At 39.2% G+C, this 27,778-nt stretch overlaps 1 protein-coding gene across 2 annotated transcripts in view; it reads right to left on the bottom strand.

Moving 5' to 3' along the window:
* Window positions 1-1,065: 1,065 nt before the first annotated feature.
* CSE1L (chromosome segregation 1 like) overlaps window positions 1,066-27,778 on the bottom strand; it is a 33,909-nt gene continuing 7,196 nt past the window's right edge. For both annotated transcript variants that reach the window (XM_032767372.2, XM_032767373.2), the window contains exons 4-25: window positions 23,946-24,047; window positions 22,783-22,928; window positions 22,370-22,460; window positions 21,992-22,099; window positions 20,689-20,781; window positions 19,321-19,488; window positions 19,112-19,241; window positions 17,932-17,997; window positions 15,859-16,061; window positions 14,925-15,009; window positions 14,108-14,169; window positions 12,931-13,067; window positions 12,672-12,775; window positions 11,895-11,992; window positions 10,725-10,875; window positions 8,447-8,655; window positions 7,200-7,297; window positions 6,922-7,007; window positions 5,664-5,745; window positions 4,717-4,863; window positions 3,384-3,615; window positions 1,066-1,600 (exon numbers count right to left, since the gene is read on the bottom strand). In XM_032767372.2, the coding sequence (XP_032623263.1) occupies window positions 1,511-1,600; window positions 3,384-3,615; window positions 4,717-4,863; window positions 5,664-5,745; window positions 6,922-7,007; window positions 7,200-7,297; window positions 8,447-8,655; window positions 10,725-10,875; window positions 11,895-11,992; window positions 12,672-12,775; window positions 12,931-13,067; window positions 14,108-14,169; window positions 14,925-15,009; window positions 15,859-16,061; window positions 17,932-17,997; window positions 19,112-19,241; window positions 19,321-19,488; window positions 20,689-20,781; window positions 21,992-22,099; window positions 22,370-22,460; window positions 22,783-22,928; window positions 23,946-24,047 (2,688 nt within the window). In that variant the 3' untranslated portion in view covers window positions 1,066-1,510. The remainder of the gene's footprint in view (window positions 1,601-3,383; window positions 3,616-4,716; window positions 4,864-5,663; window positions 5,746-6,921; window positions 7,008-7,199; window positions 7,298-8,446; window positions 8,656-10,724; window positions 10,876-11,894; window positions 11,993-12,671; window positions 12,776-12,930; window positions 13,068-14,107; window positions 14,170-14,924; window positions 15,010-15,858; window positions 16,062-17,931; window positions 17,998-19,111; window positions 19,242-19,320; window positions 19,489-20,688; window positions 20,782-21,991; window positions 22,100-22,369; window positions 22,461-22,782; window positions 22,929-23,945; window positions 24,048-27,778) is intronic.

Genomic DNA, 27,778 nt, shown 5'->3' on the forward strand with positions numbered 1-27,778 from the left:
CTTAGATGGATGCAATACAAGAACTTGGACAGAACTGTGTCTGTGACAATCCCCAGTACCAGATGATTCAAGAGGTAGAAGCAAGAAGCTATGAAGTAGGCAGGTTTATTCCTGTCCATAAGAAACCCCTTATCAAAGATTGCCTTGTGCCCCAAAAGCATGAGGATTTATCATCTTATCCAAGGTATTAAAAAAACTAAAACTAGTATTTCCATGTTCCTTTAGTGATTTACCTAGGCACTGTGGATTCTTCAGGAGAAATTTTGCTTTCAGTAATCTGCCACCAAGCATAAAGGCCCCTGGATTTTATTTTATTCCTTAAAAATTTACTTCCTCCCACCCCCTACCCCAAGACACTGTTAAAGTTCCGAGGTGTTCTCTCTGGTTCCTTTTGGCAGAGTTCCCTGATCCAAGTCTCAGGAGTTCAAAGCCAGTTTTATTTGTCTCACTACAGTATTAGTGCTCTAAGGGCCTGATTTTCAGAAGTTATGGGCATGTAAATTGAGTATTTGGCAATACAAATGAGCGGAGCATTTAACTGTACATTTGCATGCATGATCATAAGTCATGTCAAAGTTAGCCATAGACTGAGATGCACCTAAAATAAACAAATTTCAATTTTTTCCAATATAAATTTGAAGGGATGGGAAAAACACTTTCAACAAGTGCACAAAAACTGTTTTATATGACTGCAATTTTAGTACAATGCATTAGTAAAAATCCATTTAAAGAAAAGAATCTACTAGTTTTATTTAAAAATGTAAGATGATGGTTTTTGTTATGTTTTTACTACATTATGCTATTATTCATCGCCCAAAAAGAAGGGGTGCTTTATAAGCACAATTACTGCTTCCTACTTCTATTTTTATTACTAAAAGAGCAATACCTTGATCTGAATTGTCCTCCAAATATATTTTTAGTTTTGTTTTGAAGGGTGCTTAGAGTTAGAAGCACCAAAAAAACCCCAAAGAAACCTCCAAAACTTTGAAGTCCCACTATTATGATGTGTACTAAATGTTATTTTCTGATTATTAGTTTACAACAGTAAATGCACGTTTCTAAACATTTTAAACAAGTGTTTCTTATTTATTCACAATTTAGGCAGTTTAAAGAAAGACACAAAAGAAATACAAATGACAACATCAAAATGAAAAGGAAGTTTAGTGACAGAAAGTGAGTTTCTATAGCCAGTAATCTTTTCAAATGTATGGAGAGCATCCAAACACTGCAGATGCAGAACTCAAATCAATGCCACACGATAAACTGCTGTTACTATTCTCTTTGAAATTAAAATGGAAATGGAAGTTAGCTGCCTCTTTATTTATGATCACATGAACCACCTAATTTTCCATTTCTGCTTAAAGCAATATTTAATATCTTTTACAAGATGAATTCTGCAATACATTTTGAAGTAGCAACTTCACTTTGTCTGAGCTCTGCTTAAAAGAAAGTCAGTGTCAATTTTCTTTTTAAACAAACAGTTTTCAATCTTGCTTGTCAAACATGCAATTCAGAGCAGTGTTACACTTGCGGCTTGGAGGTATCCTTGGAGATACTGCAAGGCTTCTGCATTCAGACTAGTACTCAGCATTGATGGAACCTTAAACATAAATAAGACAGAGGCATTAATATGTGTATGCATTAACCAAATACCACTATATTTCAGGATTCCATCAGTCTGAGGGTATAAGATACGGAGCTAACTGAAGTCCTGACGCAAGGAGTTTTGCAATGTGAAAGCACTTCCTGCAACAGACATGCCATTGTCTGCCAGGCCAATAAATTAGTATCAGAGATCTTAATTCCCAGCATTTTTCAATACTGCACCTTGAAATTGTAATTAACATGAGCAGCTTCACTTATATTGTTGTATTACCAGTTTGGGTAGAATGTGAAAAATGAAAACAAACCAATTACAAAAATTAGGTGCCTTACACAGTAAGCTGTACCCTGATCTCTCTGCTCCTTAGAAATCTTGAAGACTACCAAGAGTTATGAAAACTTAAAAATATTATATGGTCTAAGGTATCTTTAACTGCAGCCTATCAGTATGTCCAGGCATGAGACTATTCATCCTGAAAAGGCGTTTTCCATGACAACAGTAACAGAATTTAGTGTTTTTCAAACCGTGGGTAGGACTCAGTACTAGGTCACAACATGTAAGGCACTGTGTCGCCTTGCTCTGGTCAGCACTGCCGACCAGGATGTTAAAAATCCCTTCGGCGGTGCTGCCCAGCTAAGGCAGGCTAGTGCCTACCTTTCCCAATACTGTGCTGCAGCCTGGAAGCGGCCAGCAGCGGGTCCGGCTTCTAGGCAGCGGGGACACAGGGCTCTGTGTGCTGCCCCAACCTCAAGCACTGGCTCTGCACTCTGATTTCCAGCCAATGGGAGCTGGGGGGGAGGGGAGGGGAGGGAGAAAGAGGAGAGAGGGTGCCTGTGGGCGGGAGTTGAGCACCTCCATCTAGGAGCTGGACCTGTTGCTGGCTGCTTCTGGGGCACACCACGGTCTGCAGTACCAGGACAGGCGGGAAGCCTGTCTCTGCACCCCGGCTGCACTGCTGACCAGGAGCCACCGGAGGTAAGTCCATGCCCCAACCCTGTGCCCCAATCCCCTGCCCCAGCCCTGAGCCTCCCTAAACCTTGAACCCCTTTCTTGCACCCCAAACCTCCCATCCCTGACCCCCCCTGAGCCTGCACGCCCAGCCCAGAGCCCTGACCCCATCCTGCACCCCAACCCTCTGCCCCAGCCCAGAGCCCCCTCCCACACCGTGCACCCCTCATTCCCAGCCCCAGCCTGCAGCCCTCACCCCTGCACTCCAACCCTCTGCCCCAACCCTGAGCCTCTCCCACACCCCAAACCTCTCATCCCCAGCTCTGTTGGGTTGCAGGCATCAACAATTTTATTCAACTGGGTCCCCAGAAAAAAAAGTTTGAAAACCACTGACATAGATGAAGATACTGATTTGGAGCTTTCCCATTCTATTTAACTCATTAGTGGCACTGGATGTTTTCTCTGGATTCGGCTTCCAGTTCAGGCATGATCTTCCCCAGAGGACCAATAAATGCATTAGAATCTAATTCAGAATAGTTTATTTTTTTTTTTCCTTCTTCAATCCACCCTTTTCCCAAGAGAAGATAGTTTACCCTAAGAGGTGGCAACATTTTAAACCCTTCTCAGAATCCAACAGAAGTATCTGAGCCCTTATTAGCCTAGCTAAGTATACCTTACAGAAAAACAATTCAGTTGCAAACTAAATGAGTGAAACATCCACTCAGTTTTTCTGGCTAGCAAGACAACTTGCACAAAATAAATCCGTTGTCAAAAGGGTATCTTCTCTCTGCAGAAATGGAGATTAATGTGCCATACATTAACTGTTACCTACCCTGCCTGGACATGCTGTAGATAGTTTGTGAAGAGACTGTGCCAGGTGGATTTTAGGATTGTTCACCATTTGACCCACAGGATCATGCTCTTTTTTCCCAGCAAAGGCAAGCTGAGAGAATGCAGTCTGATATCCTGGGGTATCTTCTATATCAATAAAGTGTTCTTCATCAGGGATGGTATCATCTTCAGGCAGTTCAAAGAGACCAATTAGAGCCTGCAGTAAAGGAGTCCTACCACAGGACGAAGGAGGATAAAACCAAAATAGACGCACATTATGTCAGCATGGATGAATTTTAAAAGAATACTGAAAACTCAAATTTATCTGAACCTGAGTGAGAACTAACAAAGGGCCAGGTGTTCATAGATTGCGTCCTGACTTGAGCAAATATGGGCTGCGTAGGTGTAATGGATGTGCACAAAAATTTACAGGCACAACTTGGGTGCTCTTATTAAAAAGATGGAGAATGTATTCATCTTGGATCGTCTCAAGTTCTCTTAAAGTGTCTAAGGAAAGCAACTCTTTTAGACTACTCCATTCATGCTGCCATTTAATTTTTTCCTAATATTCTAACATTGAGATCAAATCATTTTAACTATAACTTAAGCTACCTGCCGTTTGGACAATGGAATTTCTATGAGGCTTGATGGCAAACAAGAATTTTATTAATGGAACAATGGCAACATCAGAACTAAAGTTATACATAGGCTCAATTATGTTGCCATTCTAAAGACCAATGAGTCAAAACCTGGCTTGATTTTTCATAAGTAATGCAAAGGTAAAAGAAAATAATATTCTCTCAAGTATCAGAGGGGTAGCCGTGTTAGTCTGGATCTGTAAAAGCAGCAGAGAATCCTGTGGCACCTTATAGACTAACAGACGTTTTGGAGCGTGAGCTTTCGTGGGTCTGACAAAGTGGGTATTCACCCACGAAAGCTCACACTCCAAAACTCTGTCAGGGGGTACAGAGAGCTCAGTGGTTTGAGCATTGGCCTGCTAAACCCAGGGTTGAGAGTTCAATCCTTGAAGGGGCCATTTAGGGATTTAGCTGGGGATTGGTCCTGCTTTGAGCAGGGGGTTGGACTAGATGACCTGCTAAGGTCCCTTCCAACCCTGATATTCTATGAATACTGACATCTGGTCTGGAAGGAGCAGTGTAATATTTCTCTTAGTAACAGCAAACAGGCCTGAACACTCACTCCATATTGCAGCAAGCATATTTAAGACCACAAAAGAATATATATATATATTTTTAAAAAGGGATTTGATTAATTCAATTGCATAAGCAACACTATCTTCACCGACAAACCTTCAGGAGTTGTTCTGCACTTACCAGAGTTTTGTATATTCTGTGTCCATCATGGGAGGACACTCTGTTAGTATTTTAGTAATACCAACAGCACAGATTTTCTTCTCTACTTGTCCAGATACTTTCTGTATTTCAGGAATTATAATTTTCTCCAAAACCATTCCAAACATCCTATTGTGATGTTATAAAACAGAAAAATAAATATAAATAAAAACGGTGAAGGGGAAAAAAAAAAAATCAACCAATTATATTTAAAATAAACATATACTAAAACTGTATGTAATCTTCAGGGAGCGATCTAAAGAAAAGCAATGCTATGCCACCACAAGAGGTGACCTGAAATGGGTTCATTCAAAAATCCAAACCAAGTTAAGTTTAATTTCCTAACAGGAACAGAATCAAACTTCACAATTCCCCATGATCATCAGTGAAGAGATCTAACAAGTTCATTCAATAGAAATCACATGGAAAAGTAGGTTAGATACACTAGGAAGAAAAGACTAGAGGATATGAGAACTACCCAGCCTTAGAGAACAAATAAGGACAGCAACAAGAGGCATCAGAAAACCATACAAAAATGGGGAATCTAGCATGACAGCGCATTCCCAGAGGACCCAAGCTGAAAACTGTGTGTAGGAGGCACACTCTTCCCATGGATCGAAGTGAAACAGGGACTACCTCTTGCCCCCTTCAGGGGATACTCTTTGGCAGATACTCAGACAATCAGAATGATTCAGGAGGAAATCACAATCAACCAGTCTCAGCAGAAGAAAGTATTACTGCTACATGGAGCCTTTGATATGGTGGTAGAAATCTCGGAGGATAACCCCTCCTCCAGGATGGGGGAGAGATAAAATTACTATTTAGATGAAGGGACAAGTACTTGTTTTCTGATTTTTAAGTAGCTGACCAACTATTTCCCACTTACAAGGAGCAAATATACAAAAGTTTTAAGTAAGAATGATACTAACTTTGGCTGTATGCTGTCAAATATTTCTTGAAGTGCTAACGCCCCATATTTTACACAGTACAAATTAATGAAGACTAGGAAACCTATTGAAAGAAAAGGATCAGGTTAAAAACTATCTAAAGAATATTTGTACATACTATTGTATAACAAGGGACTTCTCTGAACAAGCTTTAGAATGAGAAACAGACTGCACCATTACTACTCAACCTGGCATAAACCATCTGATTTCAAAAAGTGACATTTTTTGATAAGATTAGAAATGATGATCCAAAGAATGTAAAATTTTAGTTATAGGAAGTAGAGTCATTCCAGTTATCAAGATTTGTTCAAAAAGTTATGCACAGGATACAATTTCAGATATCTAAAAAGAAATGAACAAAGATTGATTTTCTCATGCAATGTGTTAAAGCTCCTGCCATAATTAGATAAACTAAGAATTAGAGCAATTCTAACACAACTGTCAACCCTCTTTCCTATGTGGCTGTTAGGAACATCACTTAATTTCAGTTTGATGTAGGTTGTTATAACAATCATACCATTCTCATTCCTGCCAAAGACACACATTTAACTACAAGACTAAAGATTTTGTGGCATACTGTATGATTTACATAGTGAAAAAATACAAGATTTTACATTGAGTAACTATGATAATCTCTACATTATGGTACAAATCACCAAAACACATTTCAGTTATTTGCCATACATTTTGTTTGTGTAACGCAAAACCATAACGATGACCACAGCTGCATTAAGGCAGAATAACTTCCAAAATACATGAAATGTGAGAGTCCTATGTGCTGATCTGTTGATATAATTGACATACAAGCACATCAGGTCACTGTAAAGTTTCTGTATTTAGAGTGCAAGTTTGATGAAGCTGGAATACATATTGCTCCTCAGTATCAATTTGAGATGAAAATGAAAGTCTTATGGCGTGTTTATCAACAGTGGTGTCAGCAATATGAAGGTGGAAAGGAACACACAAGTCTTTCCCCATAACTTTTTATTTCTCTTATTTTAAGGTTTTGGATGAATGGAGTGCAACCTTAACTGCCTCAAGATGTAGTTTTTGTTTGGTAATGGAAATAAGTTGGTATAAATCACAGAAATTTGAGATGCAAAAGACCTGTTAGGTCATGTACTCATCCCCCTTAACCACTGCAGGATTCTTCCCTATGGTAAGTTCATCCAGTCACTTTGTGTGTTCCAAGTTATAGGGATTTCTGTATATCAGAATTCATATATGGCACAAAACTTACTTTTGATAAACTTTGTTGTTTTGGAATTTTGAAGTCTTTGGAATAGTAGAATGAAGATTTGCTTCCTGTACTGGTCAACTGATTCTCTAGAAATTTAAAACAATTATTCAAGTTACAACTGTATCTTGCTAATGTAGTTTTATAGAAAATGTATATAAAAGAATTTAATTTAAAATTATGACATCTGATTGAATTTAGCACTGGTATCTTTCAAAGTACATAAATATGTCTGGTCTTCAGTAATTAGGCTTGAACCTAGTTTCACAAGTTATACTCACGGAGGCATATGCTCTATAATACTGTTGAGAAGATAGAATCCTTGATGGTCATTAGCTTTAGAGGCAATCAGCTTCTGGAACACACCTAATAATCCAGGCTGCAAGTGAAACAAATGGAAGACAACATTTTTGTCTGGTGTGACTTAGCAAATATGAGAAGAAGAACTAGCAAAAGTCGTGCACCTATTTTCCTAAAAAAGTATATCAAGGAGAATCAAATAAATCAATTTAACAGACAATTTCATTTTTGCAGTTAGGGACAAAAAAATTTAGCAAAAGAACATTGATGGAACCAAGTGTTCAAGAATCAGAGCTAACTTTGAAAACTACTTGAAAGCCAATGTTAATTCAGAACATGGCTGCCTGCCTGTTCAATGGCATTATTTGCTCAGGCCTGACTCTCTGAGGCTGGGTGGTGATGAAGGGTCAGGATACGCAGAACAAATCTGCTGCTGGAAGTTGCAGGGAGAAGCATGGGGGACATTTTTGTTCCTCACTATTCCAATACTCTTTCTGGGAGAAATCCTTGTCCTTTCCTGTTCCAGAGCTCTACTGAAATGCACCAGCTTCTTCCATCTCACTGGTAGAGCTGGGGAAATCTATCTGCATGCAGGGCCGGCTCTATGCACCAGCATCCCAAGCAGGTGCTTGGGGCGGCAATCTGCAAGGGACGGCAGTCCGTGTGTTTTTGCCCCCAAGCAGCGCACCGAATTGCGGCCACAGACGGCGGGGCAGTCCATGTGCCTTTATGGCAGCACGCGTGTTTCCACGGCAGCAACAGCTTTTATGTTCAGCTGTCCGGCTGAAGACAGAAGCTGCCTCCAAATTGCCGCCGTGGCGGAAATGTGCATGCCACCTAACGGAACATGGACTGCCCCCGCCATCCACAGCTGCAATTCGATGCACTGCTTGTGGTGGCAAAAACGGTAGAGCCAGTCCTGTTTGCATGCCAAGAGCAGCAGGGACTGGGCACAAGAATTCTGCATCTACAATGGTTAGCTGTGTGACGGAGTGGTTGCCATCAATAAAGAAAAACGGAATGAAGAGGATGTGCAGTGTACATTGTGTTGTGTACATTATTCTTCAGTTTACTATGTGAGAAGTTTGAGTTTACAAAGGAAGTAAAAACTGCATTAATCTTGCTATCTACTAAATTTATTAAGTTTTGGAAAGTGTGTCAGTATCTCATTTGTCTGAATCAAAAAATGCAGTGATAGGCATGTTGCAGTCAAATTAACCCAACTTACAATTTTGTCAGCTGCAGCACTTGCTATTGTACTGGCACCCTTCTCTAAGTATGCCTGGAGGAGTCTCACCAAAGGAGGAATGTTTCCTGTCCTTTCCCACAGTACTGGTTGGAGGAGATGAGGAAACAATGCCATGTAGGATGACGGGATGTCATTTTTATGCATTTCCAATAGCAGAGACATCACTTGAAACACGTATGGAATAAACTCTGTTATGAGGGAGTAGAAAATGACATTTACACACAGTTGAAAGGGTCACTATCAATTCATGCAAACATATTTCTGTCTGCATTATTTTTAAACGTACTATTGTTACAAGTAACACCTTAGATCCCTGTAATGAAACCTAGGAAAAAAAGCTTTTCTGCCCCCACATTTACTTACTTTACACATTTGGAAGCATTTTGTGTATAGTCAAATTCAAATTTTCTCCATTTGTCAATCTTTCACAATGCAACAGAGAGGAGAAAAACCTGAAGCCTATGTAGATGTTAGTTTCTGTAGCTTTCTGACAGGATGATTTGGGGATAAGGGTAGTAAGTAGGGCTGTCAAACAAATTTAAAAAAATAATTGTGATTAATCATGATTAATCGCACTGTTAAACAATAGAATACCAATTATTTAAATATTTTTGGATGTTTTCTACATTTTCAAATATATTGGATTTCAACTATAACACAGAATACCAAGTGTACAGTGCTCACTTTATATTTATTTTTTAATGCAAGTATTTGCACTGTAAAAATACAAAAGAAATAGTATTTTTCAATTCACCTAATACAAATATTGTAATGCAATCTCTTTATTATGAAAGTTGAACTTACAAATGTAGAATTATGTACAAAAATATTGCATTCAAAAATAAAACAATGTAAAATTTTAGAGCCTGCAAGGCCACTCAGTCCTACTTCTCATTCAGCCAATTGCTCAGACAAACAAGTTTGTTTACATTTTAGAGAGATAATGCTGCCTGCTTCTTGTTTACAATGTCACCCGAAAGTGAGAACAGCCATTCTCATGGCACTGTTGTAGCCAGCGTTGCAAGACATTTACATGCCAGATCCGCTAAAGAGTCATATGTCCCTTCATGCTTCAACCACGATTCAAGGGGACATGCTAATGATGAGTTCTACTTGGTAACGATCCAAAGTTCATTTTCATTATCTGAGTCAGATGCCACCAGCAGAAGTGTGATTTTCTTTTTTGGTGGTTTGGGTTCTGCAGTTTCCGCATCGGAGTGTTGCTCTTTTAAGGCTTCTGAAAGCATGTTCCACACCTCATCCCTCTCAGATTCTGGAAGGCACTTAAGATTCTTAAACCTTAGGTCGAGGGCTGTAGCTATCTTTAGAAATCTCACACTGGTACCTTCTTTGTGTTTTGTCAAATCTGCAGTGAAAGTGTTCTTAAAATGAACAGCATGTGCTGGGTCATCATCCAAGACTGCTATAACATGAAATATATGTCAGAATGCAGGTAAAACAGCAGAAGACATACAATTTTTCCCCATGGAGATCAGTCACAATAAGTGTCATCAGCATGGAAGCATGTCTTCTGGAATGGTGGCCGAAACATGAAGGGGCATACAAATGTTTAGCGTATCTGGCACACAAATACCTTGCAATGCCGGCTACAAAAGTGCCATGCAAATGCCTGTTCTCACTTTCTGGTGACATTTTAAATAAGACACGGGCAGCATTATCTCCTATAAATTAAAACAAACATTTGTTTTAGCAATTGGCTGAACAAGTAGTAGGACTGAGTGGACTTGTAGGCTCTGAAGTTTTATGTTGTTTGTTTTTGAGTGCAGTTATGTAACAAAAAATATCTATATTTGTAAGTTTTCACTTTCATGACAAAGATTGCACTATGTACTTGTATGAGGTGAACTGAAAAATACTATTTTTAGTGCAAATATTTGTAATCCAAAGTAACACACACTTTGATTTCAATTACAACACAAAATATATATGAAAATGTAGAAAAACATTAAAATATTTAATAAATTTCAATTTTTTTTTGTGCGAGTTAACTGCAATTAATTGACTGCCCTAGTTGTAAGTTATCTATTTTTCTTTTTAATTGGTTAAATTTTCAGTTGGCATGTCCTTTATGAACAAGGAGATATTGGGATACTGTATAAATAAACCTTTTTGGGACCGTAGACATAATATGTAACTCAGAATTACTGCATTAACAAATGTGTAGTAAGTCATTGCACATTACATACACTACAACATAGGATGGAAACACAGACAGCTACTTATGGCTTTTAGTTACCTTGCACATCATTCTGTAATATCTCAGTAAACACCATAAACAAAGCCTCTTCGAAGCTTCCAACAGCAGCAGGGTTTGCTTTGCAAGTTATCCTTATCGACAAGCATATTGATTCAAACATGTAATGGTTAAAGTGAGGTTTGCTTGGGTTCTAAAAACAAGTTATGAATAAACAATCAACTCAGACTTTGAGCCAAGTCAGTTAACACAATGTAACTTATATTTAAATAGAAACCTAAAGCTTCTTAATCTAATTTTAGTGAAAGAATAAGTGCATTATGATATATTTTTCTAACAATAATTCCACTGACACCATGAGATAAAGCAGTAAGATCCACTAATATTCGTTGTCTAAGTTTTTATCAGTTTTGGAAATATACAACACAGTTTTCATAACTAGACAAACCAAACAAATATAAAAAAAGAAACAGCATGGGAAAACATCCACTGAAAAAAAATATATATATATATTTTGCAGTTATGTAACAATGTTCATTCAATTCTTTATCTATACAGAATGTCCTTTATTCCCTACAGCAAAATGTAGGCTTTAAAAAAAAAGTTGATTTGGTTAACAGTTGAAGGTGGCCTGTAGTCTTCACAGGATTGTCTATATAAAGTATAGCAGTCCAACTTGAACTGAAAAAATCTGTTAGTTATCCAGAGATTTAAACATATCAAGAGTTAATTTCTCTTTTATGTATAACATTTACAGCCTCCATATTTCATTGGTTTAAACAACTACCTGAGAAGTCCCCAGTACAAAGGAAAAACATACAGTTTTAAGATTTATGTGACTATCCATGACAAATCCAGATTTATATACTGGCTGTTTGTGTATATACAAAAGCTTGTACTAAAATAATTGTTATATTATAAATACATTTAAAAGTTTTTTATAAAGCTTGTATTTCAAATGAAAGAGGGGAAACTCTGCAGGAACCTGTGTCTACAAAAGAGGATAATATTTCATTGTTAGGTATGAAGAATGAGTTCCTACCAAATGTAAAAGAACTAATTATTATTTTAATTGGCAATTTGTTGTGCAACAACCAGTATTTTAAACAAAAAAATCATTTTTAAGAAAAACAAAATAGATTTCTGCTTTAAAAAGTAGAAGCAGCAGCTAATAGTGAAGTGAACATTGTGCTCAGATAGCCTTCTGTTTACCTTACTGACAGCCAGCAGTTTCTGTGTAAGCTGAGCGATGAGAGAAGGGATGTATGGGATTATAGCTTCCTGTAGCAGAGAAAAACTTCTCATAACAGCTGTAAATAAATTGAGATAGAGAATTTTACATCCATGAAGATGTGCCGGCTTGCCAGTTATACATATAAATCCTTTGATCTTGTATTTGTATTATAGTAAAGCCTAGAAGTCCCAGCTACAACCAGGGCCCATTGTCGTAGCTGCAACACACACACATATACACTAAGAAGCAGGCCTTGTCTTGAAGAGTTTACAATCCATAGTCAAGACAAAGATTTGGGCAAATGATCATTATCCCCCATTTTACAGATGGGTACAGAGAGATTATATGATTTGCCCAATATAAATCTGTGGCAGAGACAAGAATTAAACCCAGATTTTCCGAGTCCCAGTCCAATGCATTAGCCACGAGATACTGATACATTTAAAGTATGCTGTTAATATATTTCCCAGCTAGCCTTCAGAACGAGGGACATGCCTCATCTGAGGCCTTGCTAAGTTTTTGTCATGTACAAGCCTGTTATAGATACTATATTTCCTGGGTTCCACATTTGGGCCATGGCAAAATTAGCTATGTTAACCTAACTAATAAGCACCTGCATTTAGTGTGTGTATCCACTTTTTAAAAAAAAGTGGCATAAATCAGGAGTTTCAAATCAGACTTTGAGGCCCATAGCTAGAGTAGCTTCTTACCTCAAGATAAGTCAGTTTCTCAGTGCACAGTATGGAATTTCTTACCTTTCATAATATACTCATTTTCAGATGAGCCAGGAAATGTCAGAGCTTTAAAAAGGTTTGTTAGCAGCACTTCTACAAATGGTGCCATTTCTGCAGCTGTAATGCTGTAAATGAAAAAAACACAGTTTTGCAACACTTCAATGTTTTATTCAAAATGCAATTTCTGAGCAACTTAGGATATTCTGATATGATGAGGGAAAAAGCCCCTAAAATGATGATAAAAACCCAGAGGTAAAATTATTTCTAACTGAAAACTTACAGTGTAGCATTGTTACTTCCTCTCATGGTAAACAATCTCTCAAGAGCATGGGCTGCGTAAGTATGAACCACAATACTTTCTGCTTGCAGGTGATTGATTAAGAGAGGAATAGACACCAAAAGTTGTTCTTTAGGTACCTACAAAAACATAGTGACAATATTAAAATTGACATTTTAGAATCAGACACCTGTATTTTGAGAAAACATTCACCCTAGAATCTGTTTCATTGGGACAATGCAAGTTCTGCAGGAGATCAGAAGAAATCTCTGGCAGGCTTTTCCAGTAGTTAATATCACACCCTGACACCTAATATCCAGAGGGCTACCACCTTGTTCCTGTCATCACCTATGTATTGCTCCCTATCAATATCCTAAGATTTTTTAAAATAGTATTTTTCTTCAGCATTTTATTATGCAAAGAATCTCTAAATTAAGATCTTAATATTTTTTCTCCTCTTAACTGTCTGTATGATGATCATTTTTATAGACTTCTCTAGCAGCATTTGATATACCTAAAATACTTTTCTCTCCCATTATTAAATGAAAAATAGCTCTCTGATATCCCCTATGGCATCAATTTGATCAGGAGTGCTTGGGGAATAAGGTACTACTCAACATGACTAATGCAGCAGAATCAGGCTGTTTGATTTGATTTTGGAGCCCAATCCTGCTCCCATTACAGTTAATTAAAAAAAAAAAATCACATTGACTCCAATGGTGTGGAATCAGGCCCTTTTGTCTTTTGAAAAAATACATAGCTGTGAGTTGAAAACTTAACAAAAATAGAGTATACAACTGAAATACCTAATGTCTTCTCTTGCTACATCTCAAAAGTCAAAAGGAGAAGACAGGGGAAAAATTATTGTACTTCCTGTAACAATGTCATGATAAAGGCAACTGGGCAAGCCCTAGCTAAAAGTCACTTCTCTTCTCTGTGCACATGGAAGGTTACGAGTGGAAAAGAAATCCTAAATGTTCCCTATTCTAACAGTAACCGAACATTAACAAGCTTTTTATACCACTAATATTCATCTTCAGACATGGAACATTTGGTTACTGAATATCTGTTGAAATAATTTATTATATGTTGTGTAGAAATTAGTTCATTAGGTTTGGTAAGTATAAAACAACTGCAAGCTAAATGACACTAGTAATGGAGGATTAAGAGAGCAACTTACTTGGTTCCTGAAAATCATGATATACTTGATGCCATCAGCTTTAAGCACAGGAAATTCATTCACTAGAAATGAAAGGGATGTTTAGTGAGCGTTCGGCCATTATTGTATATGGAGTTTATTATTTAACAAAATTACATACAGAGTTGACAGCAACTCAAAGAATTCTTCATGAGTTATCTGTACAATACATTTTCAAAGTTGTATAACGTGGACTTTGTTGTAGGAGAACTTGCACAGTATGTAGCAGTTGTAAGACCGTAATGCCTCTCCACATTTGCTTCTTTTTTGCTTTTAATAATTTTACGATCAGATATGTTAAATTCTGGATTTTGAGTTGGTCTGTTCAGTTATTCATAGCCCTGACCTACAACAATATGACATGGCACTAGCCACCACACTGATGGTAGGCCATGGAACTGATCAAGGTAACCTCGTGACAAAAAAAATAAAAAATAAAAATCAAAGGTAGTTTGTACATGACTAGTTAACTATATTTCTAGGCTGAAAACAGCAGTCTTTCATGGAACAAATAGTGTGGGAATATGAAAAACCTCCTATCCTCATCCCCACCAAATACTTCCATAGAATGAACAGCTGCAGCAGCAGAATACAAAACATTCAGTCTCCTATAACCAAATTTTTAACTCTGCTAACTTACTCAAAAATGGGTAGGTATTCGCTGCAGGCAAGCCATCTGTATTGTTACTCTTAAAACTTTTGTGCATCTGAAAAATCATTAATAAAAGTTAACGGCCACCAAAGAGGTTTTAGGTATGCTACAAAAGGAACATTATGGCATAGATAACCCTGAGCTTACCATTAGCAGACTTTAAGTCAGGTTGAATATGATTCACAAAGAATTCTGTCAGATTTACAAATTCATTGGCTTGCGTTATTCCATGCTAGAAAAAAAAATCAGAAAAATCTTTATAGACATCAACATTCATCTATTTTTTTAACTTATTTCCAAGTGGTTTTACAGAAAGCACCCAAATTTATCTAGTTATTTATCAAGTACGCAATCACCACAGTCTAGGAGCTACATAGATACTCTCATTCAGAACATCCTTTCCAGTTATTCTGCACACACTTGTTTTGGCCTTATTTCTAGCTCCAATGTTAAATGCTCAACATAAAATAGCCCCTAAACTGATAAAGTATTTATGACACTTGCTAATCCTATAACCTCTAGAGGTGAAATCAAGTTCCTCTTAAATCAAGTGGAGATGTGTTTCATGCCAGTTTCGTAATCCTTGTAAGACTTATCTATATCATAACCATCTAATGCATCATAATTGAGCACTGCTCTCCAGATGCTCACAACTAGAAAGCAAGAGAGCTATACAGCAGAACTGGGGTTCCTTGGCAGAACAGCAAGAAAGAAAGATGCATAATATTTTTCACTATGCTTGATCGCAGACAATTGTATTAGTCTCTCATAAGGCCATTCTAATTCATATACGGTGGGCCAAATTTTGATCAGCGTAACACTCTTTCCTTCAGTAAATTTATTGCCAGTATATACCATGTAACAAACTCAATCAACTTGTGGAACATAATAGTTTAGTCTCCTGTGGGCTGTAACACTTTAACCTCAAGGACCAAAATCACACAAATGTGCAAGTGCTGGGTGATGGTAGCGGTCTGTGATATGTAGGGAGTCAGACAATCCAGTGGTTCCCTATGGCCTTTAACTCTATGATGTGTGTATAGATACATTATGGTTTAAAATAAAAGACATATAAAAGTACCTTCTGTGTCTGAGCTTTGGATGCCAAAGATGTTACAAGGTAAATGGCTGCATCTTTATGCTTCCAGTTGACAGATGGATTCTTTGCATATTCTTGCAGCATGGAATTAACATAGCCAGAGAAGATCCCTGTTACAGGTCCTTCAAAAAACTTGCATAAGCCTCGTACTAGATCACAGGCTGCTCTGCGTCTGGTATCAATATCTGTATAAAAAAGAAATAAAAATATTATTTGCATACGAAAGAATGAATGGCTCTAGGTCACATATCTACCTAATATAGTTTATACTGACTACCAACAACTATTGCCATGTACAGTATTAAGTCAAATATTTTACTTACTGTGATGAATATAGAATGGAGACGTTTAAATCCATGCAGAAAATTTAATCTACTGCTTAACAGAGTGTTAAACAATATTCTAGGATATAGGCAAAGATATGTAACACTGCTGATAGCATGCTCTCCATATTTACTGCCTAATGAAAATTTTTCTGACAGGCATGCAAGGAGTTTTCTTCTTCACCATAATTTTCTCTTTACCCTTACAATAAAGTGCCTGGGCTAATAAATTTGCACGACAATTTTGTAAAATTTTCTTTTTGTTTCCAAAGAGGACATACACACACTGGAGCTTATTCTAGACCAGGGGTCGGCAACCTTTCAGAAGTGGTGTGCCGAGTCTTCACTTATTCACTTTAACTTAAGGTTTCGGGTGCCGGTAATACATTTTAACAATTTTTAGAAGGTCTCTCTCTCTAAGTCTATATTATATAACTAAACTATTGTTGTACATAAAGTAAACAAGTTTCTCAAAATGTTTAAGAAACTTAATTTAAAATTAAATTAAAATGATCTCATGCCGCCAGCCCATTCAGCCCACTGCCGGCCTGGGGCTCCAGTCACCTAGTTTGGCAGTGGGCTGAGCAGGGCCTGTGGGACCCCAGCTGGTAAGGGGCCGGCTGCCAGGACCCCAGACTGGGGGTGCAGTGCAGGAGCTCCCATTTGATGCTCAGGGTGTGGGTGGGGATGTGGGGGGTGCAAGAGTCAGGGCATGTGTGGGGTGCAGGAGTCAGAACAGGGGCTGGAGGTGTGTGAGGGTACAGGAGTCAGGCTGTGGGATGGCTGAGTATGTGTGGGGGTGCAGGGGTCAGTGTGCGCGTGTGTGTGTGTGTGTGCGCGCGCGCAAACTCGAGATATGGAATCACCTTTTAAAAAATAGATTAAAAATTTAAGGTTTCCAAATACACAACACAAGTACCAAGCAACAACCTACTTTCCATAACTGTTTGCAGTTTATTTGCCCAACTGATCTCCAACATAATATGACTAAGGTAAGGGAAATCACAACCAGATTCAGATGCATCAGGCTGTCTTCCTAGTATCCCAAGTAGCCTCAAAGTTCATGTAAAATGTAACTAGTTGCCTAAATTTGATAAGAGTGGTATACGAGTTCATAAGAAGTCTCTCAACAGTCCTGGACCAACATGGCTACACCACCACTGCATATTATATCACGGAACTTCAGGATCATTATGAATAAATGCTAATGGTGGAGGCAGTGTTGCCTAGTAGATAAGAGCTCAGAAGACCCAGGCTCCATTTCTGGCTCTGCCATGGACCTGTAAGGTGACCTTGGGCAAGACACTTCACCTCAATGCCAGTTTCCCATCTGTAAAGTAAGGATAATGATATTGACCTCATTTGTAAAGCATTTTGAGATTAAAGGATGAAAAGCACTACATAAGAACTAGGTATTATTACTGTTGTACATTTGAAGTGTGGCTAATTCCAGGTAAGAGTGGTAGTATTTAAAACTCTACTATGTCTTTCAATTGCAACACATTGACTTTTAGCCAATCTCTTTCCTATTATAATTTAAGAAAAAACTGAACAATTGTTCTTTTGCATGACAGTCAACTTTCTCAAGATTTGGATAAAGTCTCTTTAGAACTGATTTTATAAAGGGCCTTCCAAGTGTAAAAATAAAGATATATAAACTTCAGAAAACTATTTCAGTTCTTTGGCATTATGTTTAAAAATGTAAAATATTCCCAGTATATCTGTGGATTACCAGATCCTTCCAAATCCCTTCTTATATATTCTTCAGAATTATCTTCAAAAGCTTCTTCATCAGCAGCTGCAGAGAAAACAGACCATTTATGAGATAACACTAATGAATTCATTTGTGTGTTTGGTTCTTGGCAAAGAATTGAGATACTTTGTGTCAACAACTATGGTTTAAACAGTGTTCTGTGATATTAATGGGATTAAGAGATCTTGCCAGCTACTGCACAGCATATTGGGCTTGATGCATAACAAGTGACACAATGAGCTTTAACTGACAATTGTAACTCCTTTTCTTTCATGTTCATGAGCGGTTATACACTGGATGTAGAAAAGATGGGGGGACATTCATAGAATCATAGATTATTAGGGTTGGAAGGGACCTCAAGAGATCATCTGGTCCAACCCCCTGCTCAAAGCAGGACCAATCCCCAAATGGCCCCCTCAAGGACTGAACTCACAACCTTGGGTTTAGCAGGCCAATGCTCAAACCACTGAGCTATTCCTCCTCTCATATACACCTCTACCCCGATATAACGTGATCCGACATAACACAAATTCGGATATAACGCAGGAAAGCAGTGCTCGGGGGCAGGGAGGGGGAGAAGGTTTGCATACTCCAGCAGATCAAAGCAAGTTCAATATAACGCAGTTTCACCTATAACACTAAGATTTTTTGGCTCCTGAGGACAGCGTTCTATTGGGGTAAAGGTGGTATTTGAACCAAGAGGCTTTCAAACTCATGCATTAGAAAGAAGGGAAGCTTCCAATTGGTGCAATAAATTTTCGTTACAGGTTAAGTCTTGCTGACCCCAGGATCAAAATGATTCAGATGAGCCAGACAGATGAACCACTAAAGCTTGATGGGGTAAATGCTCCACCTCGTTACACAGCCTGAATTATTCTGGTGTTTGCGCTAATAACTTTAAAAATTCAAAGTAACAGCCCAACTTGAAATTACAAGAGAAACGACTGCTATCATTCCTTCCCAGATTGAAATTTTCTCACACGATCATTTCCACAGCAACTCAACAGATTAGCATACTATCAGAGAAATTGGTTTGACTCTTGTGCAAGGGTGCATAGGGTCCAATCATCCAGCCCTTACATTACTATGAAGGTAACAAACGTTATCCTTTACTGGTCATAATTGCTACTAACATGTCTTAAAAAAAAAAAATAGTTACCTCTAAATTCCATGTTGGGAACAATAACTTTTTCACAGATGCTTGTCAGGGTATTCTGATCTTCAAACAGATGTTTATAATGTGGTCTCTCACAAACTGAGGCCAGAAACTGGATTGCATTGCTTACCAACTAGAACATAAAACGGATCAATTTTTAGCACAACTGAACCATTTATTCTAAAATTGGATGGAAATATATAACAACTTACCAAGTCATATTTAACTTCCTGGCCTGTCGTGACCAACAAATTCCAGATCGCTGTGACAAAACGAGGCAGGTAAGGCTGGAATTCCTCGTCATATTTTTGAGCATACAAAGCAGCATTATCACAAATTTGGGATTTCAATAGCTCCAATAATCCAGCTTCCTCTTCATCCTCATATAAAACAAAACTAAAAACTCAAACATGCAAATTTCAACACTAGTGAACAGTCAGCTACCAAAATAAAAAGAGGCAAGTATTTTATAATGCTGTTGTATTGGTGTTTCACAATTCTAAATAAGGAAATATAGGAATAAATGTACAGTTCTCACAATAGAGAGAAGTAAATAACAAGGTATCTCACATATCTGTACAGGGACCAATGTTGTTTAACATATTCATAAATGATCTGGAAAAAGAGGGTGAACAGTGAGGTTGCAAAGTTTGCAGACAATACAAAATTACCCAACAGCTGTCTATGAAGAGGTGCAGAGAGACTTCAGAAAATTGGGCAACTGGGCAATAAAATGTCAGACAAAATTCAGTTCTGATAAATGTAAAGTAATTCATATTGGAAAACGTAATCCCAATTATATATACAAAATGATGGGGTCTAATTTAGCTGTTACCACTCAAGAAAGATCTTGGCATCACTGAACAGATGTTTTCAGAGAACTATCAACAATGTGCAGCAGCAGACAAGCTAACAGAATGTTAAGAACCATTAGGAAAGAGAAAGATCAGAGAAAAAAGCATCACAATGTTACTATATAAACCCATGGTATGCCCAACACCTTGAATACTGTGTGCAGTTCTGGTTGCCCCATCTCAAAAAAGATATATTAGAATTGGAAAAAATACAGAGAAGGACAACAAAAAATGATTGGAATATGGAACAGTTTCCATACGAGGAGAGATTAAAAAGACTGACTGTTCAGTTTGGAAAAAGAGGCGACTAAAAGGGGATATGATAGAGGTCTATAAAATCATGACTAGTGTGGGGAAAGTGAACAAGGAAGTATTATTTACCCCCTTCACATAACACACAAACAAGGGGTCACCCAATGAAATTAATAGGCAGCAGGTTTAAAATAAAAAAAAGAAGTACTTCTTCACACAACACACAGTCAACCTGTGGAACTTATTGCCAAGGGATCCTGCGAAGGCCAAAACTGTAACAGGGTTCAAAAAAGAATTAGATAAGTTCACAGAGGATAGGTCCATCAATTGCTCTCTCTCAACGCTGTGCCGTGACTACACAACCACGTTAAAGCGCTGCCACAGCAACACTTTAACGTTGCCAGTGTAGACAAGTCCTTAGTCACTTCTTCCCACTGAAGATTTGAACAGAGGCAAATTTTATGGAATACTTACATCAGTTTGTAAAAGTTTGTTATCTAAAGTTAAAAGACTATGAAAATTTGTCATCCAGGTTTCCATATGATCTTCAAAAAACTCAGGAAGATCCTGTGAGGGGAAAAAAGTATGAAAGAAATGCACATTTTAAGTTCATTCCTGGTTATACTAGTTTGGCAGCTTTATACAGTTACTGTCCACTGTTCATTAACAATTTATTTTCTCAGAAAGGAAGATGGACAAGGACATAGGAAATCATGCAAGACCCTGACATAGAGACTTCACACTATAGTTTCTGTCTCTAGTATTTGTTTGTAGAAGCCACTTCAGGGGATATTAGGAGCCATGAGAGATTTTCTCCTCTGAAAGACGGCCAGGGAGAGGCAACTCACGACCCTTTTTGTCCTAACGAACGACACACTCACTCCTCTTGCTCCCTTAGCCTCACAACACAAAAGCACAAAAGCCGCCCCTTTTGCTCAATCCTACTCTTCAGTACAAAAGAAGGAAACAGGAGTGGACTCCAACAGTCTCCGGGGACGTTTATCACACTTCAAGGGCCTGTACTCACATGGGTGCTTTGCACTGTATAAAGAGTCTAAAAGTTTGCTTTTTAGCGTGTTTTTAAACACAGATATGCTTGTTTTATACCTTAGCAATTCTACGGCAATAAAAAAAATAGTGAAATTATGTTGCTATCAAACTTAGTTAATAAAATCCCTTCTCATTTGATTTGCTTGAGACTGTTTACAATTGTTTTCTGTCAACCCTTATTAGACATGCAAAATAGTTTGACACTTGGGAAACAACATCCACTGAACCTTTACCACTACCACTGCTCTTGTAATTAAGGTTGAACACTCCTAACAGAACCAGAAAAGGCCAAAATTGACATTCTTGAACGTTTTCATTATTGTTTACCTTACTATAAGCAACAAAAGCTTTTCAGGCTCCTTTATGCATTATGAAGCAGCAGAGTGGCCACAAATTCAGGGTTTTTGTTTCTAAGAGTCTTTTGCAATTCACCTGTAACTAGCTACCCTTGTATTTTAGCCTCTCTGATCTGTTACTTAGAGTTTACCTAGATCAGGAAGACAGATTAAAATTAACTACAGGTTAGTAAACACGTTAAGTCAATCCCAACCTCTGCCTATTCCCTTGTGAAGGCACAGGTTAATACTTTTTACCTTAACCAGATAATATCCTCCAGAGGGGACCTTTTAAATTGATTCTACAGCAAAAAGCTTAACAGCTTAAAGCATAACAGCTCTGTCTCCTTCAGAGCAGACCCAATAATTAGGAACAATAAATTAAGGTTCACCTGAAAATTTAAACTGTAGAACAATTTTGCAATCTGAATTAGAGAAGAGAAGAGAACCTTCAAAGCACTGGCATCATTTGCATGTGTACTGCAAAGTTCAATGGTGGCCTAGAAAAGAAGAAAGAGTTAATAGGAAACATGAACAGAAATGTATTGGGTGTATTGCAATTGCCATGTAATGTTACAATTTTATTGAGAGCACATTCCAGAGTACTGATGACTTTAGAAACGTACTAAATTTTAAAATGAAATCAGGACGACAACTAAACAACTATTTCTAAATAACTTGCATTCCACAAGAATTCACAAGTAAGTCAATTTAAAGTGTTAACTCATCCTTAAAAGAAGCTCAAACAACTCTCAGAAATAATCCTGTACCTTAAAGAGATTTGTCAAGGGCTGTGCAAAGGCATCGAGGACAAGTTTGATTTCTGTCCACAGTTCATTTGATTTAAACTCATGGCGGTATCTGGCAAACGAAGGTAGGGGGAGGAAAAAAATGGTCATAGCACTTCATTCCAATTTAACTTGCATCTAATTATTTATAAATGAACTCTGAACTTTGAGACAAGTTCTTGCATTTGCTTGAATGACTAAATGCTACAGTTAAAACTGTCCATGTAAGGTATGAAATCCAATAACCACTTAAATAAAGCTATCAATCATTATAAAGTCAGTAACTTTAATCAGAAGCCAAAAACAATTAACACAACCACAAAATTCAATTCAATATGCAGAGGTATGTGCATTTTAGTAGAAATTCTGGAATCCATACACTAATCCCTTAATACCTTTTAAATAAGGAGTGTGCAGTGCGAAGGACTCCATTAATGACATGGAAATCTCCACTCTGAAAACGATTCACCATTTCGGTCAGCAAGTCTGGCCATTTCTGAGGGAAGTCTTCCCTGCCAATAATGCTAATGGCGTCACTTAACTGGAAAGGAAATGTAACCATTATATCATAACCATTTGTGAGCAGCATAGTGATCAGTACTTACATACTACTTTTACTCCTGGGGGAATTTTGAACCACTGCTGGTGGCTCCTACCCTGCTCCCCAGTCCACCCAACCCCCATGCATCCGGACAACCTATACCCAGAGCCCCCCCCCCACACCCCCAGAAACCCCTCAGTCTCCTGCACCCGAATCCCCACCGTGGTGATTCTCACCTTCCCTGCAACCGGACCCCCACCCCTGCATCCACACTACACCTGCTGAGCCCCAACCACCTTCACCTGGATCCCCACTGCAGAGTCCCATTCCCCCAGCACCAGGAACACCCCCTTCAAACCACCCACACAGAATCCTCACCCGACACTTGGATTCCCACTGGGTTAACCCTGCTTGCCTCACACCTGGATTGGGGCCAGGGCTAGGCATGCAAGACTCTGTCCCTCTCTCACTTGTTACCTTGGTACATATGGCATGAAGGGGCAGGGCCGGCCCTTGCATTGTGTTAGGGTCTGGTGCAGCCTCACCACTGAGTCTGTGTCCCAAGGTGCAGGGGAGCTGCAGGGTGATCTCCCACCTCCATGCAGCCAGTGGCCTGTGCTCCCCACTGCCATGCTAGAGTCTCCACATTTATTTATTGATGAATGAAATATGCAGAATTTTAAAATACTGCGCACAGAATTTTTATTTTTTTGCTGCAGAATTCCCTTAGGAGCATACAGTGACTGACATATGACAAATACCTAGATACTCACTCACTTTAAGCTAGTTAGATTGAGAGGGATCACAAGTGAAAGAGCAAAACATTTGTTTTATTCACTTGTTCTCATTGAGAGAGAATGAGAATGAATATATACATATACACACACACAGATTGTAAACTCTTTGGAAGACCCCAGAGCACGACTCTGATCTCCCATCACGGCTTCTAGGTATAACATCCGCTCGAAGATCTCAGTTAAGCAATCTAAAAAACCCCACTTCATTCTGTCATCTTACCTGTTTTTGAATTTGTTCTGGACTGCTAAGCATCAAGTGTACTATGTTGCCTTTAATAGCTATCCTGTCTGTTTCACATATTTTGTTTGGTTCATCTTCAATCTAAAAGTAAAATATTAATTAACTGAGACATCTGTTACTCCTCTGTGCAATGAAAAAAAAATACTCCAAATATTTTTGAGTGTTCTTTACATAAGTTAAGCATGTTGCACCACAATAAAGAAACCCAGTGTAGAAAACTGAGTGTTTGCCAACATCTTTATTGTAATGATATACCTCTGCCTTCTGGAACCATAATGGCAATCTCTGCAGATAAACCAAGAAAATTAAATGCTTCTATAAAATCAGGGACTACACCTTCTACTTCAGAATTATTGGTTTGAAGAGGCTGACCAACCACTTCAAAATAAACACCTATAGGTGAATTTGAATTAAATGAAGGTATTTCTCAGTTGGGTGGGAGAACTTAACTTGGAACCCAGCAAACTTCAAACTACGAATAAGCAATTTGAAAGCTTACACAAAATAAAACTGAAAACGACTAGAGCCCCCCCCCCCCCGCTTCTCTAATTTTTAGTTATTGACCTCTTGCTTAGCAGTAGCAGAACTCAGGGCCTCGCAAGATCAGCTTCCTATCTGGAGCAGAAATAAGTGAGAGTGAACCTCTTAATGCAGTTTGTTTATTTACAAGATACACAAATCCTGTTTCCTTGAACAGGACTTATAATGAGCAACGCATAGGCATCTCCATCTTACAGCAGCCTCAGGAAAGGTAGCTCTGCCCTGTCGCCTGAAGCATCTTGTGTCTCGGCTCTCTTCTCCAAGGCCTATCAAGTTTAAAGCCTGGTCTACACTAAAAAGTTACGTCAACATCAGCCATTTTCCATCAACCTAGTTGAATGTGTACAATTTTGTCCCCTACTGACATAAGCTCTCCATTATGCTGACATAGTAACACCACCTCCCTGAGCAGCACTGAGCCATGGTCGATGAACTGAGGTTGACACAGAGCGAACGCAGACACTGCATTACCTATGTAGACCCTGACAGTCCTCCAGCCGCTGTCTCATAATACTCCACTGCCCAGGCATCACAGAGACTCGAAGCACACCCCCACCTTAAAGTCCTCCAATTTTTTTAAAGGTCTTTTCCTGATTGTCCATCTTGGTGAGCACAACTACCAGTTTTCCGTTGTTGTCGACAACTGCCCAGCTCACCACATCAGCTACATGCTCCAGACGTGCTCCAGCCAGGATTGGATTTCCTGGGCCTGAGAACATACTGTGCAGTCACAGCTACAGACCATCCACAAAAATGTGGACATCTATGAGCAGATTGCACGGGGAAGGCAGAAGGGGTATGACAGGGAGCAGCATCGAAGCAAAGAAATGGCAGTAGACATACCAGAACGCCAATGAAGCCAACGGGCGATTCAGTGCCAAGCTGCGGACCTGCTACTTTTACAAAGAGCTGCATGCCATATTTGGTGGATACACCATCATCCCACACTCCCCCATGGATACCACTGAGGAGCCCAAATCACAGGCCCCCCGATATGAATAGCAAGGATGAGGACGACCACGGGGGACATGCAACTGGGGAGGGTGTCCAGCTATGCCACAATTCAGGACCTATTTGAGACTTCACTGCAGTCCAGGCAATTGAGTAAAGGCAAGCCCACGCCTGTGTAAAAATGGTGCCAGTATTCAGTGCCATTGCACTATACCCATAATTTTATGCAACTGAGCAATTCCCTCCTTCATTTCCCTCATTCCTGGCAGGGCATACCATGGCTGAAGCTGTGAGTGATGCTGCGCACAATCACTCTGAAGCAGAAACGTCAACCTCTTGTTTAACATTTTAGGGGAGCAAGGGAAGGCAGTTCTGAATCTTAACTTTCGTTTTCCATTGTGACTATACTGACAACGGTATCTCTGTGTGTTTTATCTGTAGTTGCAGCAATCAGGTGTTTCCCTTCCACACTGGTGAGTGCCTGAGCCAGAGAAGGAAGAGAAAGAGGAGGACTTGGGATAACATTTTCAGTGGGATCCTGCAAGCCAGTGCTGCATCAGACTGTGAACAGAGGACCTGGAGGATGAATATTGCAAGACTGTAGGGAGAAGGAAAGATCAGACAGGGGAAGAGCCCACGAGTCAGAGAGGGAGATGCACCAGGTCATAAAGGGACTTCTCTAGCAACAACAAACACAGATGCTGCAGACTCTTCTGGACCTAATGATTCAACAAGCCCAGGCTCGCCTCCCACTGAAGGCCATGGAGAACTCCAGTATACTCCACTTTCCACGTGGTATCAGGGGCCACATCCCTACCCCTACACATCGGGGGACATAAAAGACAACCACAACTATACATACACTGACCTGTTAAGGACCATGACTGCTTTATGTGAAGCTAAAATGGACATGAATGTTCCTTCCCCCTCTTTAAGCTCTGTTCCACAAGTCTATTAAGGTTTTAATGCATTTAGTTTTAACTTGTCAAAAAAATTTGACATATTTTCATTTACTCAAGAAAACAGTATTGTTTGGCAAATAATTCATCTTTATTAGTTTCCAACATATTCTGCAGAATGCCTGGTGGAACTGAAAGCACCCTCTTCGTTGTTAGAGTACAGTGTAACACAATTCATAGGCTCAGTGAACAAAGCATAATCATCAGATGTGCACCAAGCACCACACAATTTGTAAGAAGCCCACAAACTATAGGGCCAGGTAGTGTACTGTACACCACAATGCATTACTGTGGCTTGCTGTTAATGTGCTCTTTCAAAGCCTCCTTGAGCTATATAGCCCTTACGTCTGGCTGCTAAAACTCAGCAGACAGCTACTGTACCTCTGCCCTCTACCCTAGCAGGTACTATTCCCCCTTTGCTTCACAGTTATTATACAGGACACAACAGGCAGCTATGACAATTGGGATATGTTTCTTACTGAGATTCAATTGCGTGAACACACACCAGCACCCTTTCAGTCTACCAAAAGCATATTCATTCAACTGTCATTTTCCAACTGCTAAGCCAGTATATGGCTTCATGAACCAGGGGAGCAAAGAATAGGCTGGGTCCCTCAGGATCAGTATTGGCCTTTCAAGATCCCTAATGGTAATCTGCTGATCAGGAAAGAGTCCCTGCTTGTAGCTTTCTGAACAGTCTTGTGTTCTTAAAGATACAAGTGTCATGCGCCTTCCCTAACCAGCCAACACTGATGTCAGCGAAGTCCCTGGTGATCCACCAGCGCTTGCATAACCATTGAAAAACAGCCCCTTCTCATGAGTACTCTATGGCAAAGTGGTCTGGTGCCAAAATAGACACATGCATGACATCTGTTGCTCCACTGCAGTTCAGGAAACCACTGCTGCAAATCCACGCATTATGTCCTGCACACTGCCAAGAGTTACAATCCTGCATAGCAGGAGATGATTAATGGCCCTGCACACTTGCATGATGACAGTCCCCGAAGTTGATTTTCCAACTTCAAAGTGACTTTGCAAAGACAGCAGCAATCTGGCATTGCAAGTTTCCACAGTGTAATCACCACTCACTTCTCCACTGTCAATGCAGCTCCAATTCTTGCGTCACTGCTCGGCACACAGACCCAGGAACGCGGCCTTGCACATCCGAACATTCTGCAGCCAGTGCTCATCACCCCGAGCCTACATAACAATGCGATCCTATTAGTCAGCACTTGTTTCCCACAGCCAGAAGCAGAGTTCCACCACTTGCACCTGCTCCATGTACACCAAAAACAATCTTGAACTAGTTCTCACTATGTCCCACAGCAATCTGCTCTTCAGAAAATCATCACATTCTCCAAG

Source organism: Chelonoidis abingdonii, chromosome 14 (assembly GCF_003597395.2).
Source record: "Chelonoidis abingdonii isolate Lonesome George chromosome 14, CheloAbing_2.0, whole genome shotgun sequence".
NCBI classification, from domain to species: Eukaryota; Metazoa; Chordata; order Testudines; family Testudinidae; genus Chelonoidis; species Chelonoidis abingdonii.